We start from the raw sequence: 16,495 nt of genomic DNA, 5'->3' as shown, positions 1-16,495 counted from the left end.
TTCCTACATAACAACAGTGACTACACATCAAAAAAGTACTTCATTAGTTGTAAAACACTTTGGGACATCCTGAGGTTGTGAAAGGTGCTGTTTAAATGCAAATTATGTTTTGTAAATCCACAAAGACTGGTCGTATGTTACCAGGTTTGACAGCAAAAGTCACTCAGCTGCTGAGGGCTGTAACCAATAGAGGACTGTGAAAAAATTAAATTACAAGACATTAATTTCTTTCTATTTATTCAGAAAATTCTGTAAATCCAGACATTTTTTTCTTCTTTTGTTTTCCTTTAATGGTTTCATTTTTTAAAATAACTTTATAACATTCAATATTAGAAATTTACAAGAAACTCCCTTATGTTATATGGTAGAAAACTTGAGCATACAATGATTCTGAAAGCTGCAAAGAATATTCAGCGCTCAAAGAGTTAAAATAGCTGTGACCCATAATGACCTTGCAGGCACATCTTCTTGTAATGTAAGGTCATGCCAGCAACAAAAAGAATCTGGCCCAAGATTCTGCGGCAATGATCCTCCTGTGAGCCAGATCCAAAGAGAGTAAGTTTGTTTTGTTAGAGGAAGCCATCTTCAAATAGGCCAAGAGTTTTGTTAAGAGTACTAAAGAGATTGTATAGAACTGCATTTTCCACTTGATTTCACACAAAAAAAGAGCTTAAAAAGAATAAATCCTCCCAGATCAGTGCATCCTGGTCTTGTCTGGTTTACATCTCTCAATTCCAGAAGGCAGTATTTTAGCAATTTTATAGAGCAAGAGGATTTTTTCCTTTCCTCTCACTTCCACATGCTTTGTTAGTTTTCTTTTTACATTTTAGTCACCACAATTCTTTGGAGAGACAGAAAGAGAAAGACAGAGAAAGACAGGCAGAAAGGCTGTCCATTGTGAGGCAAAGAGAAACAAGAGAGCTGTCTATGCGTGAGAACAGTTTGAACTGCTATCCTCTTGAAGCCCGAGGTGGCGGTGTGCCAATGTCCACTGTGATGTTTGTGTACATCGGGTACTTGGCTACATTCACCAGTTTGTATTTCAAGGTGTTAATCCCATCTCGCTTCATGGTAATCTTAGTGTTCTGGATTTTCGTAAACCTGAAAGAGAAAGATTATTTATGTAATCAAGACAATTAGGTATGTCAAACAATTCCCTTTAATAATTTAAATATGGATGCGTTTTCTCTCACTGTGGCTTTCCGACATATTATCAAACTTTCAAATTACAATGTCTCATCTCTTAAGAACCAACTTCTGATCCTGATGTCTTTCAAAAGCTTGACCAGTGTGTGTTGGAACATTACAGTGAGGGAAAATCCACCTATATTTAAAATGACTAGTGCCTCCCTGAGAATCACCTAGTTTGTATATTGTCATTAATATTCTTTAGAATCCCAGACGAGATACGAGTAAACCACTTAAGAAAAAAAAACAGTTGGCAGTAAATTATCTGTCAATCATTGTTCAAAATAACTTTGTTAAATGAACTAAGGCAAGAAGGCCCTATGTTCCAGCCGATTTGAGCCTGTGCATCAGTAGGGGAATTACAAGTAGGCAAGCAGTGACCCTTGCTGGAATGTGCATTTGGCGAGGATTGGGTCATTTTTTCCCACCGACATTTTGACGACCAACTGGCAGAGTGTGCCGGCTGATCGCCTGTACCCGCGGTGAAGAAACAGATGCAACAGGTAAGGGTACTGTGTGCAGTTTTAGTCCCATTAAAAAAAGGACAGCAACACCATACAGAGCAAGCAGCATAGATTCACCAGGACGACATCAGGGGTGAAAAACTGTAGTTATGAGGTGAGGCTGGAGAAACTGAGATACTGTAAGTGCAGCAGCGAAGATTAAGAGGATTTTTAACAGAGGTTTATATCAGATGAGTAGGGAAAGATTATTTCTTCTTGCTGGGGAATTGATAAGGACTTAGCAATTTAAATTTGTTACCAAGTGAGTGACGAGAAATGACTTCACACAGATTGTTAGAGCATGTCAGGAAATGGCGTTCCCACAGCCAGTGATTTTGCACCTATTTAAGTTGATCAAGGCATCGAATAGGGTGAGTGGCTGTGGACAATCTTACCTCACTTTCTTCTGCGAGAAATAGGTACAGTAAGTCTCTCATTTGCCCGTACACCGATCCAGGTGTTGGAATATGCATCCCGGATAAAATCCAAGATTTAGCCATATATTCCCATAGCTTGAAACAGTTAGACTAACTTTTCCAGTTCTGACAAAGGGTCTCAGACCTGAAATGTTAACTGTTTCTCTCTCCACGGATGCTGCCTGGCCTGCTGAGTGTTTCCAGCATTTTCTGTTTTTGTTTCTGATTCCAGCATCTGCAGTATTTTGCTGCTATTATTCCCATAGCTTACAGCTCAATCATCAGAGCTGGCTTGAAAGCCTTACAAAAATTAATAAAAGCAATACAAGTTGACTTCCCCAATCATTATTACCAACCTCAATCTGTATAAAGCAACAATCCCTTCTAATTTCATCACAAGAGCAAAATCTACACTCTTCCTTTTTTTGTTTGCACTCAAGAGCAACCTGAAAAAACATTTCCATAGCCAGTGATATCATGAAATTCCTCAGTAGTTTTGGTTTTCACTGGGATTCCCTCTGCATGTAAATAGAACCATAAGTGCTTTCTGGAACATCGAAAGCATATGAGCCACAAGTGAAATCCTATTCACCAGCCTCTGAAGGACAACTGAAAACTGAGCTGTTGCGTCCTGGCACTGTTTTCCAAGACCATTGATATTGCCCGTGCCCCCACTCCCCGCTTTTAGGAATTTGGCATGAATACTATCTACACCTACAGCCTTACAATTAGCTAGGCAACGCAGTGGGGGGTTCATTTCCTCCCAGTGAATAGTTTAATTAAGGTTAGTCTGCGTAATGCATCTGCGTTTCCAATCTTCATGCAGTTGGGTTCTTACTACAGCCTGTTCAGTCAGAAACTAACTCAGCATATTCCTCCTCTAGATCCTAAGAATGGGTTTACTGGGCAGCACCAAATGTGGCAGTCATTGGGAGTATATCAGAGGAACCCTTTTCACCATGATTAATGACAGACTTTAGTCAAAAGAAAAACAATCTTAAGATAAAGTCTTGTGCAATAATGGTTGAACACAATCCATTATTCCCCCTTTGTTTCCCTAATAGAAAGCTCAGAGGGGAAGTGAAAAAGGAAAAAAGAGGGGCAAAGAGAGAGTATGAGAACAGATTGTTAGCTAACATAAAAGGGAATCCAAAAGGCTTCTATAGGCATATAAATAATAAATGGGTAGTAAGAGGAGGGGTAAATTTTCTGATGCTTCTAAGCCACTGTTTTCACTGATAGATTCACCTGATCCTGGTTAACTAGCCCATTTACCAGGGTGGGATGTACCTTTATTAGGAGAGGTTGCATCTGACCAATGTATTCTAAGAACAGAGCTGGGCATTAGAGACCAGGGAGTCGGAATTGCCCTGTTAAGCGATGTTCGTTAGCTCCTTTGGGGGTGCTAACAGGGCATTTTCGCCCGGGAAGTGGGGGGGGGGGGGGGGAACGCTACCAGCTCCTGCGAAATTACGCGGGAGTTAGCGGAGACACTGTCATGGTAGCGTCCCAGGCTGCCATGCAACTGCCGATGACGTCATCGTTGTGCACGGCGACCCCTTTCCGCCCCTTGCCGGACATTGGCCAATGCCCCATGAGGCTGTCGCGACCCGGGCTGCCATTCGCTCGCAGGGTGGAAATTAAAGGAGAGGTCGGGAGTGCCCTGTGCCACCATCTTGCCGGTTTCGCTAACTAACTGGTCAGCCCGACTTCTTCCTCTGATGTGTGGTCAGAGCCACCATCGTGCAGCCCGGGGCGCTGTTTTAGATGCCGGGCTGGGGCCTCGGCACCACACCACGCTGGTGGCTCAGTGGAGGCCATCAGAGGCCCGGCAGAGAGCGCAGCGGCCCTCCCCTTTAATTGAAAGGGAGGGGTGTTAAAAGGCATCAGCACTATACGGAGCAGCCATGTATCGCGACCAATCCGCCCCAGACCACGGCCCAACATATTGTGCACGAGATTGCGCTCCACTTCCTGCGGGGGGGGGGGGCGGTAACCGTAATTTCGTGGAAGGTGGAACTTCCGTGCCGGGCGCAGGAATCCAACCCTGAATCAGTTACTGCCCCCAATCAGGGCGCTGGGGAATTTTGCTCCCTGGATATTTTAGTGAGCAGCAGCTTTACCTACCTCACTATAATCCTTGGTTTCCAACTACAAAAGCACTGACTTATCACATACTTGATTCTACACTAGTGCCACTGACCCAATTATTACATGTTTAAGATGGGGCCAAACCTTTTGTAGATGAATATCTGGTGGTTTCTGCACATTTCATTCACTTTTCTGTGTGGCAAGTAGCAGATGGCAGAACCATACAAAGGATGGTTGGGGAACAGGAAAGCAATGGCTGAGATTGGTTATCAGTGACAGTGCTCCAAGTGAAGGTTCGCTACTCGTGTATTGCCTGGGGTAGGCCTATGGGGGTACCTCATGACACAGATAGTACTTTCTATGTATCTGTCACATTCTACATACTAGGAACCCCCTCCACCACACAGCGATGCTACCATCTGCAGCGGTGTGTGTTGTGCAGGCGGGGTAACACTTCCAAGCACAAGAAAGTGACTTCATTGTCTGGGCCTTGGTAACGTTCTTCAATGGCAAATAGGGATAGAATCCTATGGATGCCAAAGGCCGACGATTGAATTCATTATTTCTTGTTAAGGAAAACTAAAGATTCAAATTTTTCTAAATTGTAAAACTTACTTTTCCCCAATAAAGCATTAGCTACTATATCGGAAAGATGAACTCACAAAAAAAGGTCAGGGTCAAAGGTTGCAAAAGTTAACAAAATTGCAATTAGCAGCTCAACTGGTGGATTTGCAATGGTTATGAGCAGAGAGAGATAGGTCCAGGATGCTTTATACTGATTAGAGCCAAGTACAATAAGCAAGAAGGGCAGAATGGCTGGCGTGTATGAGTCATGAGGTAGTTCTAGATGTGATGGAAGTGTGTGAGATATGAAACATACGATAGAATAACAAATTATTCATTGGCATAGATAAAAGGGTGAAAAAAGTAGAAGCAAACATAGCAGCCATTCTGCACACAGCAAGATCCCAGAAACAGCAATGAGGGAATGATCAGTTTATTTGTTATATGGTGGTGTTGGTCAAAGGAGGAATGTTAGCCAGGATGCCAAGAGAACTTCTTTGTCTTCTTTCAACAGTGCCAACATTGCATTAAAAGCAACTGAACCACGGGACAGGGCCTTGGTTTGTCATATCCAAATGCAGCATTGGCTTAGTAGTGCTCCGGAGTGGGTGTATAATATGTGCTCAGTTTTTGGTTAGGATTTCAATCCACAAACATCTGATTCAGAGGCAAGAATACAACCAACTGAGCTAAATTGTCACTTATGGGAATCACATTTCTGGTATAGGGATAGTGTCGTCAGCTGAGAACGTTAATCACTACAATTGTCATGCAAGTCACGGGATAGTATCATCATCAACTCTCCTGCACTCATCCAAAATCTTCAAAGATGTTCCACTATCCTGGGGTGGTTACTAGTTTTCTTTTTACATGCTCATTCAATTATTTTTCTTTCCTTTGTCTCATTATTATAATCACTTTCTTGAACCTTATTCTATCTTCTTCAAAACTCCTCAGTTTTTCAACCAATTTTTCTCAGCTCCTCTATTGTCCCTCGGCTCTCTACTTTAACTTCTCTCTCTCCTCCATCGCTGCTTGAGGGGGCTAATAGAGCAGGACGACATGGTCAAAACATGACCATCTGATCATTAAGACTCTGGGCAAATTAATGATGCTTTGGGAAGCTGCTCCACCAGCAGCTTCCTCTCATGGTACAATGATGATAGCCCATTGACCTTGTTTTTTTTCTCTCTCTCTCATCAAAATCATGAATAACAAGTAAATACAACCTAAAGATTTGCATCGTATTGTGGCCTGTATGACACCTAAAATTGTACTATCATATCCGCTGGTTCCTTCTCTTCCACTTTCCTGGACCTCCTAAAATTTTAATGATGTCTATTTCCATCTCTAGTCACTCTGCCCTCATCAGCCATTGCTCGTTAAAACCCACATTCCTGTTTCTTCTTTTTCCCCTTTCCCCTTACACTTTTTCTCCAACTTCTGATTCAACAACGAAGAGCCACAAGAGGATCACGTTGATGAGATGGAGCTAGCAAGTGGAGAGATTTGGGATAGGCACACTGATCTCATACACAAGTTGAGTTTTTAATGTTAGCCTTGCAAATCAATGGCTATTGAGGGTAACAGGAATTCCCAGCCCTTATTCAAGTCGATATGGCAGCAGAATTGTGCATATCCAAATCAGGGAAGAAAATATAAACAGAAACTGGTAGTGATTTCACAGCTACCCACTGACTGAAATACCATGACTCACTGCAACATTCAGGATAACCTGCCCCACTGACTGTAATACCATGACTCATTGCAACATTCAGGATATCCTGCCAGAGCAGGTGAAGGTGGTAACTGAGTTAGTAGGACCAGCCCAGTGAACAAAATATCTCTTTATCCATTGAAGATTGATACAGAGAAGAAATTGGTACAAATATTCACTTTTCCACCTAATTTTTGTTTTAAATAGGAATTTCATGACTTCCAGTGACCATTCACGATTGTAAGAAACAAGTTCTTCCTTCCACTTAACAGGCTTTCATTAATACCAGTGAATCTTTTGGCGGATCCAGGGAGAGCTGAACCACAGTCTGACTCATTACCAAAATATAACAGTAGATGATGCTGTTGAGTCGTAGCTGAAAAATATATTTCTGCCACCTTCGCAGCATTGTTTTCTGCCTGGGAGATGAGAATGTTTTGCAGTTCTGATGTTTTTTCTTTATTTAAATAGTTGCATTTAAAGCCGACAGACATCACACACGCTCATCTGCACAGATTTAATGAGTAGAGCTGAAATACGTTGGGGGTAATTTTAACCCCCTTCACCTCCCAGGATGGGCAGGACAGTGTCGGGATGGAGCGGGAGGGGGATTCAATTGTTAAAAATTGAAACCCGAACCCAACCTGCCACGAATGCACCTACTTTCAGTTTGACCGGGGTGGATTTTGGGGTTGGCCGAGTAACTCGTTTCTGAGAGGTGGGTTGGTAATTATAATAATTAAATGAGGCTCCGTGTGTCAGGTTTTGTCAGCGATTTGGATTTAATGCCTCCAGCGTGGGTGTCCCGGGGCTCGGGAAAACCAGCAGCTAAAGAGAGACAGACAGGCAGGCACTAGGCAGGCCCAGCAAGCAAGTGTTTTCCAGCACTGATTGTGTGCCAGGGGGAGCAGGAGTGCTTCCCCCGGCTCCTCAATCAAACTTGCAGCAATCTGCCTCCACCTCCCCTTCTGCCAACACCCACCCCCGCCCCTGCAATCTCTCCGCAATGCTCCGAGCCCCTCCGACCCCCCCCAACCAACTCCAAATCGTCTCGATTGCCAGGGACCGTCTTCAACAGTCCTCGGCTGCTGTCTTGTACCACAGGCTTTTCCGCCCAGCAGCCAGCCATCCTTCCGGGTGGGAAATAAAGTAAAACATTTTTTTAAGGGAGCCTTGCCGTTAAATTCGGCATCCCTGGAATGGATGCCTATTGCTCAGCACTGGCCACAGTTGATTTTAGCAAATACATCCTGCACACCAAAAATAAATGTTCTTCACTCAATCTACAATGAGAAACCAATGTGCTCTGGGGAAATCCCTATGGCTGATGATGTTGCCCCACTGTGGGGAGAATTTCCATGAGGTGAGTTGCACCACTTTTACATCAATGGTGTGGAGAGACATTTACACAAGAGTTTCCTGGGTCAGTTCCTCTGCATATCCACTGGACATGAGCAGTAAATCCCGAGTAAAACAAGTGCAATCTGCTGGGGCACATGGAAATTAGAGTACCGTCGTTAGAAAGCTTCTGGCTGAAGACTGCATTAGCAGTATGGAGGAGCTGCTGGTTACATCAGAAACAGTTATAGAAACAGAACTCGCTGGAGACACTCAGCAGGTCAGGCAGCATCTATCCAGAGATAGCAAATCAGTCGACATTTCGGGTATACACCCTTCCTCAGAACTAACTGATTTGTATTTTCTCATTAGATGCTGCTTGACCTGTTCAGTGTCTTCAGTATTTTTCTGTTTTGTTGCATCTGCAGTATTATACTTTTTGTTGAAGTAAGGAACAGTGCTGGCTCACTTGCTTGACTGTTAGCTAGTTTAACTGCCGGTCTCGTGAATCTTGCCACTTTTGTCGACGACAGGAGCAGCTGGCACACCCATCCAAACAATACACAAGGGCACACACTCAAGCAGAGAAACTGTCACAATTTCAGAGAGTCTGCCCGGCAAGTCTGACTGAAATCAGGAGATACAGATTGCTGGGTGCGTGTGTCAGCAAATGTGCCAAAAATATGACTTGTACCACGTGAAGGGAGGTGGGATTTGCACTGAGTGTCAACTTACCCCCAGGACTGCAGACCAGTGATATAAGTAGTTCGATGACCTGTCTAGGTCAGGCAAGGTAACACATCAGCTGCTCTTGTATTTCCTTGCCCATCCTGCGCACTCATCACCCTCTTAAAGTAACAGCTGTAGCTAATCCTTTCCAATGCATTCCGGTTAAATGGGGCACTGAATTGTGATCTAACACTATGGCTACCCATCTCCCCTAACATCAATTAATTGCAGCCACAACACTAAAGTCCCTTCCATCATTTTAATATTCTGATACCTCCACGTCTCTAACTTCAGCTTTCCTATGCCATTTGGCACATACTCAACTGCTAGCTGTCCCCTAATTCACTCAATCTTGTAGCAGGAGAAAATGTGTGTAATGTTCACGAAAGACAGGCCACTCAACCTTAAAACACCTCATATCCTACAAGGAGAAGCCCATGGAGCTCATGCCATTGGAGAGAGAATAGACAGCATCCTGCATACCAACTTCCAGACCATGGCGACCGCAGTGGGCTTGCAGGATCTGACTTTTGGACCAGCCATCCTGCCGATCAAGTGGGGATATAGATCCAGGGCCCAGTGGAATGGTGATGGCTGGAGTCCACCTGCCTGATACTACCATCTTTTATGATAGCAGTACATGTCATGCCTCTCCAGTAGGACACGAGAGGTGAAAACAGGCTGCCCAGCAGCAACCTCCAGAGATACAGCCAGCAACAACTCCCTGCCAGGAGCAAGCTGTCTTGAGAGGAAGGCCATGTCTGTCCCATTATCTTTTTGTAGAGGTGATGTAGAAGTGAAAGTAAAGCAGATGCAGCTACGCAGGGGAAACACGGTGTTAGGAAAGAGTACGTTGGCTTGTGCTCACTTTGGACTTTATTGTAATAAAATAGATTATGCACTGAGGTTATGCGTTGTTATTCAGGGAGTTTAGACACATACCAGGAAAGGTGCACATATCTGATGCTGACTTATTCAATCAGGTGCCAATTATTGGCATGGTTCTGTAAGGGTAAAGAGGGCTGATTGTGTTGTCATATTCCAGGAAACATAGTGGATAGAGGGATATGTTTTTTTTTTAAACGGTGGTGAGAAGGAGGTACGGCTCTGGTGTCAAAGGTAGACCGTGTTATACAGAGGAGACTACTTCAGTGATGAGATGTGCTCGATGCCCCTTGCAAAGTCAGTGAGGAGCCCTCTGAGTGCAAATCATTGCGATGCTCTCCTTCATATTGTTCTGCCTCCAATGAAGCTAGGGCATCTTACCCACAATGTCAAAATTCAGCCCCTTCTGTATGCCAAAGGTGGCACAGCAGGCTACAACTATGCTTAATGCACAACCTGCAGCATATTGCAGAGTCCACACTGATCTGCCTTATTGATTACCAATCTTGTAGAAACCTGTGCCTCATTGTAGTGCTCCTATGTTGCTGTTTGGGCTACTCTCGGTGGTGTCATTATCTATGGGATCAATGGGTAGGCTTTGTCACCCACAGGCCATCCATTGTCATGATTTTCTTCCTTGAAGAAGTGAGGGAGGGTCAAATTTCAAAGGATGAATGAATGCATCGTGACAAATTGCAGCATATTCGGAATTGACATGCAGGATCTTTGTATGTTATCACACAGAATCTGTACATTGAGGGAGTGGAAATTCTTTCTGTTGAGCTAGTTCAGGGGATTTACTAAAGGAGTTTACAAAGCAACGTTGGCACCATCGATTGTAGTTTGGACCTTGGGAAAGCCAGTAACCCCATAAAACTGGATGGTCCTATCTCGCTGCTACTTTGGTGTGATGCCAATTCTCCTGTAAAGTGCGACAGTCACCTGATAAATACATGTCTATACTGCAACCTCGATGAATGATATTACATATGAACATAAGAATCAGGAGCAGGAGTAGGCCCTTCGAGCCTGCTCCGCCATTCAATGAGATCATGGGTGATCTTCGATCTCAATTTCACCTTCCTGTCCCTATATCCCTTGATTCCCTTAATATCCAAAAATCTAATCTCTGTCTTCAATATACTCAACTGAGTATTCCCAGCCCTCTGGGGTAGAGAATTCCAAAGATTCACCACCCTCTGAATGAAGAAATTTCTCCTTATCTCAGTCCTAAATGGCCGACCCCTTATTCTGAAATTGTGACCCCTAGTTCTAGACTCCCCAGCCAGGGGAAATATCCTCCCAGCATTTACCCTGTCAAGCCCTGGAAGAATTTTAGATGTTTCAATGAGATCACCTCTCATTCTTCTAAATTCTAGGGAATATAGGCCTAGTCTCCTCAATCTCATTTCATAGAACAATCCCCCCATCCCAGGAATCAGTTTGGTGAATGTTTGTTACACTCCCTCTAAGGCAAGTATATCCCTTCTTCAGTAAGGAGATCAAAACTGTATACAATACTCCAGGTGTGGTCTCAGCAAGGCCCAACATATTTGCAGTACCCGTCTATTCTTTTTGTAATAAAGGCTAAAAACCATTTGATTTCCTGATTGCTTGTTGAACCTGCATGTTAACTTTCTGTGATTTGTGAGCAGCTCAGAGAGAGCAGCGACAGGGGATGTCTGATGAAGGGTCATCGACCTGAAACGTTAATCTGTTTTTCTTTCCACAGATGCTGCCTGACCCGCTGAGATTTCCAGCATTTGCTGTTTTTATTCCAGATTCCAGCATCCGCAGTATTTTGCTTTTGTAAGACTTAGATAAGGTGATTAAAATTATGAATGGTTTGGAGAGGCTCAATGTGATGAGAATGTTTCCACTTGAATGAGAATCCAAAACCAGGAATCATAAATACAAGACAGTCACTGATAAATCCAATAGGGATATCAGGAGAAATTTCTTTACTCAGAGAGTGGTTAGAATGTGGAATTCGCTACCACAGGAAGTGGTTGAGGCAAATAGCTTAGATGCTTTCAGAATGAAACTAGATGAGTATATGAGAGAAAAGGGAATCGAAAGATATGCTGAAAGGCTTTAAGGTAGATGGAATGTGAGGGGTCTCGTGTGGAGTATAAATACTAGCATAGACTAGTTGGGCCAAATGGCCTTTTTCTGTGCTGTATATTCTGTATAAGTCTATGTAAAGTAATTTATGTGGATGAATAAGGTGGATGAATTGACTGCGCAGATGGCTGCTAACGGATATGATGTAATTGGGATTACGGAGACATAGCTCCAAGGTAATCAAGGCTGGGAACACAACATCCAGGGGTATTCAATATTCAGGAAGGACAGACAGGAAGGAAAAGGAGTTGGGGTAGCGTTACTGGTTAAAGAGGAGATTAACGCAACAGTAAGGAAGGACATTAGCTTGGATGATGTGGAATCTATATGGGTAGAGCTGTGAAACACCAAAGGGCAGAAAACATTAGTGGGAGTTGTGTACAGACCACCAAACAGTAGTAGGGAGGTTGGGGATGGCATCAAACAGGAAATTAGGGACGCGTGCAATAAGGGTACATCAGTTATCATGGGTGACTTTAATCTACATATTGATTGAGCGAACCAAACTGGTAGCAATACTGTGGAGGAGGATTTCCTGGAGTGTATAAGGGATGGTTTTCTAGATCAATATGACGAGGAACCAACTAGAGAGCAGGCCATCCTAGACTGGGTCTTGTGTAACATAGAAACATAGAAAATAGGTGCAGGAGTAGGCCATTCGGCCCTTCGAACCTGCACCACCATTCAATAAGATCATGGTTGATCATTCACCTCTGTACCTCTTTCCTGCTTTCTCTCCATATCCCTTGATCCCTTTAGCCGTAAGGGCCATATCTAACTCCCTCTTGAATATATCCAATGAACTGGCATCAACAACTCTCTGCAGTAGGGAATTCCACAGGTTAACAACTCTCTGAGTGAATAAGTTTCTCTTCATCTCATTCCTAAATGGTTTACCCCCTATCCTTAGACTATGTCCCCTGGTTCTGGACTTCCCCAACATTGGGAACATACTTCCTGCGAGAGAGGATTAATTAGCAATCTGGTCGTTTGGGGTCCCTTGGGGCAGAGTGACCATAATATGGTAGAATTCTTCATTAAGATGGAGAGTGACACAGTTAATTCAGAGACTAGAGTCCTGAACTAAAAGAAAGGAAACTTCGATGGTATGAGATGTGAATTGGCGAGGATAGACTGGAGAATGATACTTAAAGGGTTGACGGTGGATAGGCAATGGCAGACATTTAAATATCACATGGATGAACTACAACAATTGTACATCCCTGTATGGCATAAGAATAAAAAAGGGAAGGTGGCTCAACTGTGGCTAACAAGGGAAATTAGGGAAAGTGTGAAATAAATTGGCCAGAAAAAACAGCAAACCTGAGGACTGGGAGAGGAGGACTAAGGGTTTAATTAGGAGGGGGAAAATAAAGTATGAGAGTAAGCTTGCAGGGAACATAAAAACTGACTGCAAAAGCTTCTATAGATATGTGAAGAGAAAAAGATTAGTGAAGACTAATGTAGGTCCCTTGGAGTTAGAACCAGGTGAATTCATAATGGGGAACAAGGAAATGGCAGACCAATTGAACAAATACTTTGGTTCTGTCTTCACTCAGGAAGACACGAATAACCTCCCGAAAATACTAGGGGATCGAGGGTCTAGCGAGAAGGGGGAACGGAGGGAAATCCTTATTAGTCAGGAAATGGTGTTAGGGAAATTGAAGGGACTGAAGGCCGATAAATTCCCAGGGCCTGATAGTCTGCATCCCAGAGTACTTAAGGAAGTGGCCCTAGAAATAGTAGATGCATTGGTGGTCATTTTCCAACATTCCATGGACTCTGGTTCAGTTCTTATGGATTGGAGGGTAGCGAATGTAATCCCACTTTTTAAAAAAGGAGCGACAGAAAAAACAGGGAATTATACACCAGTTAGCCTGACATCGGTGGTGGGGAAAATGCTGGAAACAGTTATTAAAGATGTAATAGCAGCGCATTTAGAAAGCAGTGACAGGATTGGTCCAAGTCAGCATGCATTTATGAAAGGGAAATCATGCTTGACAAATCTTCTAGAGTTTTTTGAGGATGTAACGAGTAGAGTGGATAAGGGAGAACCAGTGGATGTGGTGTATTTGGACTTGTAAAGTCCTGTCCTCTCTACAGATTCACACGAGGTATGTAGTGAAGTCAAGGTCACTATGGACCTGCACCTTTATTTCACAGCTCTGGAATGCTGCACTTGCCTGAGACCTGTCTCTTGCAAGTGCACCCCTGGTGGTAAGGTATGCTGGTGGTTACAGGTCATATTTTATTACAGTCATGTATAGCATGTTAGGATACAGTTATATATAATAATGTAAGATACATGACATCACCTTCCCCCAAGGTCTTATTGTCTTTATAGGTTCAGTCTCTCAGGTGGTCTACGCTCTCGCGTGGAGCTTCTGAGTTGTGGTTCAGTTGTTTGCTTTGGTGTCTGTTTTTCTTTGGGTGTGCTTGCTGGTATCTCGCCTGGGCTGTCTGTTTCGATTAGTGTGATTGTTGTTGACTTGCCTGGGCTGTCTGTTGGGATTGCCCTTTCCTCAGGTTGTTCCCTCTGTCTGTCCACCAGGTGTGGTGCGAGTTCCACATTGTAGTCTGCCTCTGGTTCCGCAGTGTTGTTGGTAAATCTGCTTTTGACTTGGTCTACATGCCTCCGGCAGGTTTTGCCATTGTCCATTTGTACTACCAGTAGCCTGTTTCCTTCCTTGCCCGTTACTGTCCCTGCAAGCCATTTGGGACCCCTGCCATAGTTTAGTACAAACACTTTGTCCCCTATCTCATTCCATCTCCCCCTCGAATTTCTGTCATGGTACTCAGTCAGCTTACGGCGCTTTGCCTCAACGATTTTGTGCATGTCTGGGAGGATTAATGAGCCTTGTTTTTAAAGTCCTTTTCATCAACAGTTGAGTGGGGGGAATCCCAGTCAGTGAGTGCGGACGAGATCTGTATGCCAGCAGCAGTCGCGACAGGCGACCCTGCAGCGTGGGACTTTGGATTTTAAGCATGCCTTGTTTAATGATTTGCACTGCTCTCTCCGCCTGGCCGTTGGAGGCCGGCTTGAATGGTGCCGTCTTGATGTGATTTATGCCGTGGTCAATTATAAAGTCTTGGAATTCTGCGCTGGTGAAGCACGGACCATTGTCACTGACCAATATGTCAGGGATTCCGTGCGTTGCAAACATGGTTGCGAGGCTCTCCACAGTGGTGGAGGTTGTGCTTGAGTTTAAAATGGTGCATTCGATCCACTTTGAAAATGCATCTACAACTACAAGGAACATTTTGCCCATGAATGGGCCCGCATAGTCTACGTGCACTCGCGACCACAGTTTGGTAGGCCAGGGCCAGGGGCTCAGTGGAGCCTCCCTGGGGCCATTGCTGAGTTGGGCACAAATGGTGCACCTTCGGACGCAGAGCTCCAAGTCCGGGTCAATACCAGGCCACCAGACCTGGAATCTGGCTATGGCCTTCATGAGAATGGTCCCCGGGTACTCGTAGTGGAGCTCCCAGACAAATGTCTCTCTGCCTCGCAGAGGCATGACTACCCGGCTGCCCCACATCAGGCAGTCTGCTTGTAGTGATAGTTCATGCATGCGCCTGTGAAAGGGTTTTAATTCCTCGGGGCAGGCATCGCGGGCCTCTGCCCAGTCATCGGTTAGGACACATCAGGATAATGTGGGGTCGCTGGCCGTCCAGGCTCTGATTTGGCGAGCCGTCATGGGCGAACCTGTGGACTCAAAGACATCAATTGCCATGACTATCTCACAGTCCTGTTCGTCAGACCCTTCCGTGGTCGCCAGGGGTAGCCTGCTGAGCGCGTCGGCACAGTTGTCTGTGCCTGGTCTGTGCCTTATGGTATAGTCGTAGGACGCCAGCATGAGTGCCCACCGTTGAATTTGCGCCAAGGCATTGGCGTTTATTGCCTTGCTCTCGGATAGGAGGGACATGAGGGGTTAGTGGTCAGTTTCGAATGCGAACTTGGCCCCGAAAAGGTATTGGTGCGTCTTTTTGACACCATACACGCACGCAAGCGCCTCCTTCTCTACCATTCCGTACCCACGCTCTGCCCGCGAAAGTGACCTGGAGGCATAAGCTATGGGTTGTAATTTGCCCGCACTATTGACATGTTGCAAAATGCACCGACCCCATATGCTGACGCATCGCATGTGAGAACTAGCTTTTTACCTGGGTCAAAGAAAGTCAAAACACTGTTGGAACACAGAAGGTTGCGTGCCTTATTGAAGGCGCGTTCCTGGGCGTCCCCCCAAAACCAATCGCACCCCTTCCTGAGTAGCACGTGGAGAGGCTCCAGCAGCGTACTTAAGTTCTGCATAAAGTTCCCAAAGTAACTGAGTAGCCCGAGAAAGGCGCGCAGTTCTGAGACATTCCGGGCCTGGGTGCCAGGCGAATTGCTTCTGTTTTGGACTCTGTTGGGCGGATTCCATCAGCGGCAATCCTTCTGCCCAAAAATTCAACCTCGGGTGCGAGAAACAGGCACTTGGATTTCTTGACTCGTAGGCCTACCCGATCCAACCGCTTTAGTACTTCCTCCAAATTACGGAGATGGGAGTTGGTGTCCCTGCCCATGATAAGTATGTCGTCTTGAAATACAACCGTCCCCGGGATGGACTTGAGCAGACTCTCCATGTTGCGCTGGAATATGGCAGCTGCTGACCTGATGCCGAATGGGCATCGATTGTACATGAAAAGGCCTCGATGTGTGTTGATGGTGGTGAGTAGCTTGGATTCCTCGGTCAATTCTTGCGTCATATACGCAGATGTGAGGTCTAATTTTGAGAAAAGTTTACCTCCAGCCAATGTGGCAAATAAGTCCTCCGCTCTGGGCAGCGGGTACTGGTCCTGTAGGGAGACTCTGTTTATGGTAGATTTGTAGTCCCCACAGATTCGTACGAATCCATCAGGCTTCATGACTGGGACGATGGGACTTGCCCAGTCGCTAA

The 16,495-nt window shown here is 44.8% G+C and overlaps 1 protein-coding gene across 3 annotated transcripts in view; it reads right to left on the bottom strand.

Annotated features, from left to right (window-relative positions):
- Positions 1 to 291: 291 nt before the first annotated feature.
- The window catches only part of b4galt2 (UDP-Gal:betaGlcNAc beta 1,4- galactosyltransferase, polypeptide 2), a 628,374-nt gene continuing 612,170 nt past the window's right edge, over positions 292 to 16,495 (bottom strand). For all 3 annotated transcript variants that reach the window (XM_070886768.1, XM_070886771.1, XM_070886770.1), the window contains one exon: positions 292 to 1,101. In XM_070886768.1, the coding sequence (XP_070742869.1) occupies positions 951 to 1,101 (151 nt within the window). In that variant the 3' untranslated portion in view covers positions 292 to 950. The remainder of the gene's footprint in view (positions 1,102 to 16,495) is intronic.

Source organism: Pristiophorus japonicus, chromosome 8 (genome assembly GCF_044704955.1).
Source record: "Pristiophorus japonicus isolate sPriJap1 chromosome 8, sPriJap1.hap1, whole genome shotgun sequence".
Taxonomy (NCBI): Eukaryota; Metazoa; Chordata; class Chondrichthyes; family Pristiophoridae; genus Pristiophorus; species Pristiophorus japonicus.
This window is presented reverse-complemented; position numbering and strand designations above follow the sequence as displayed.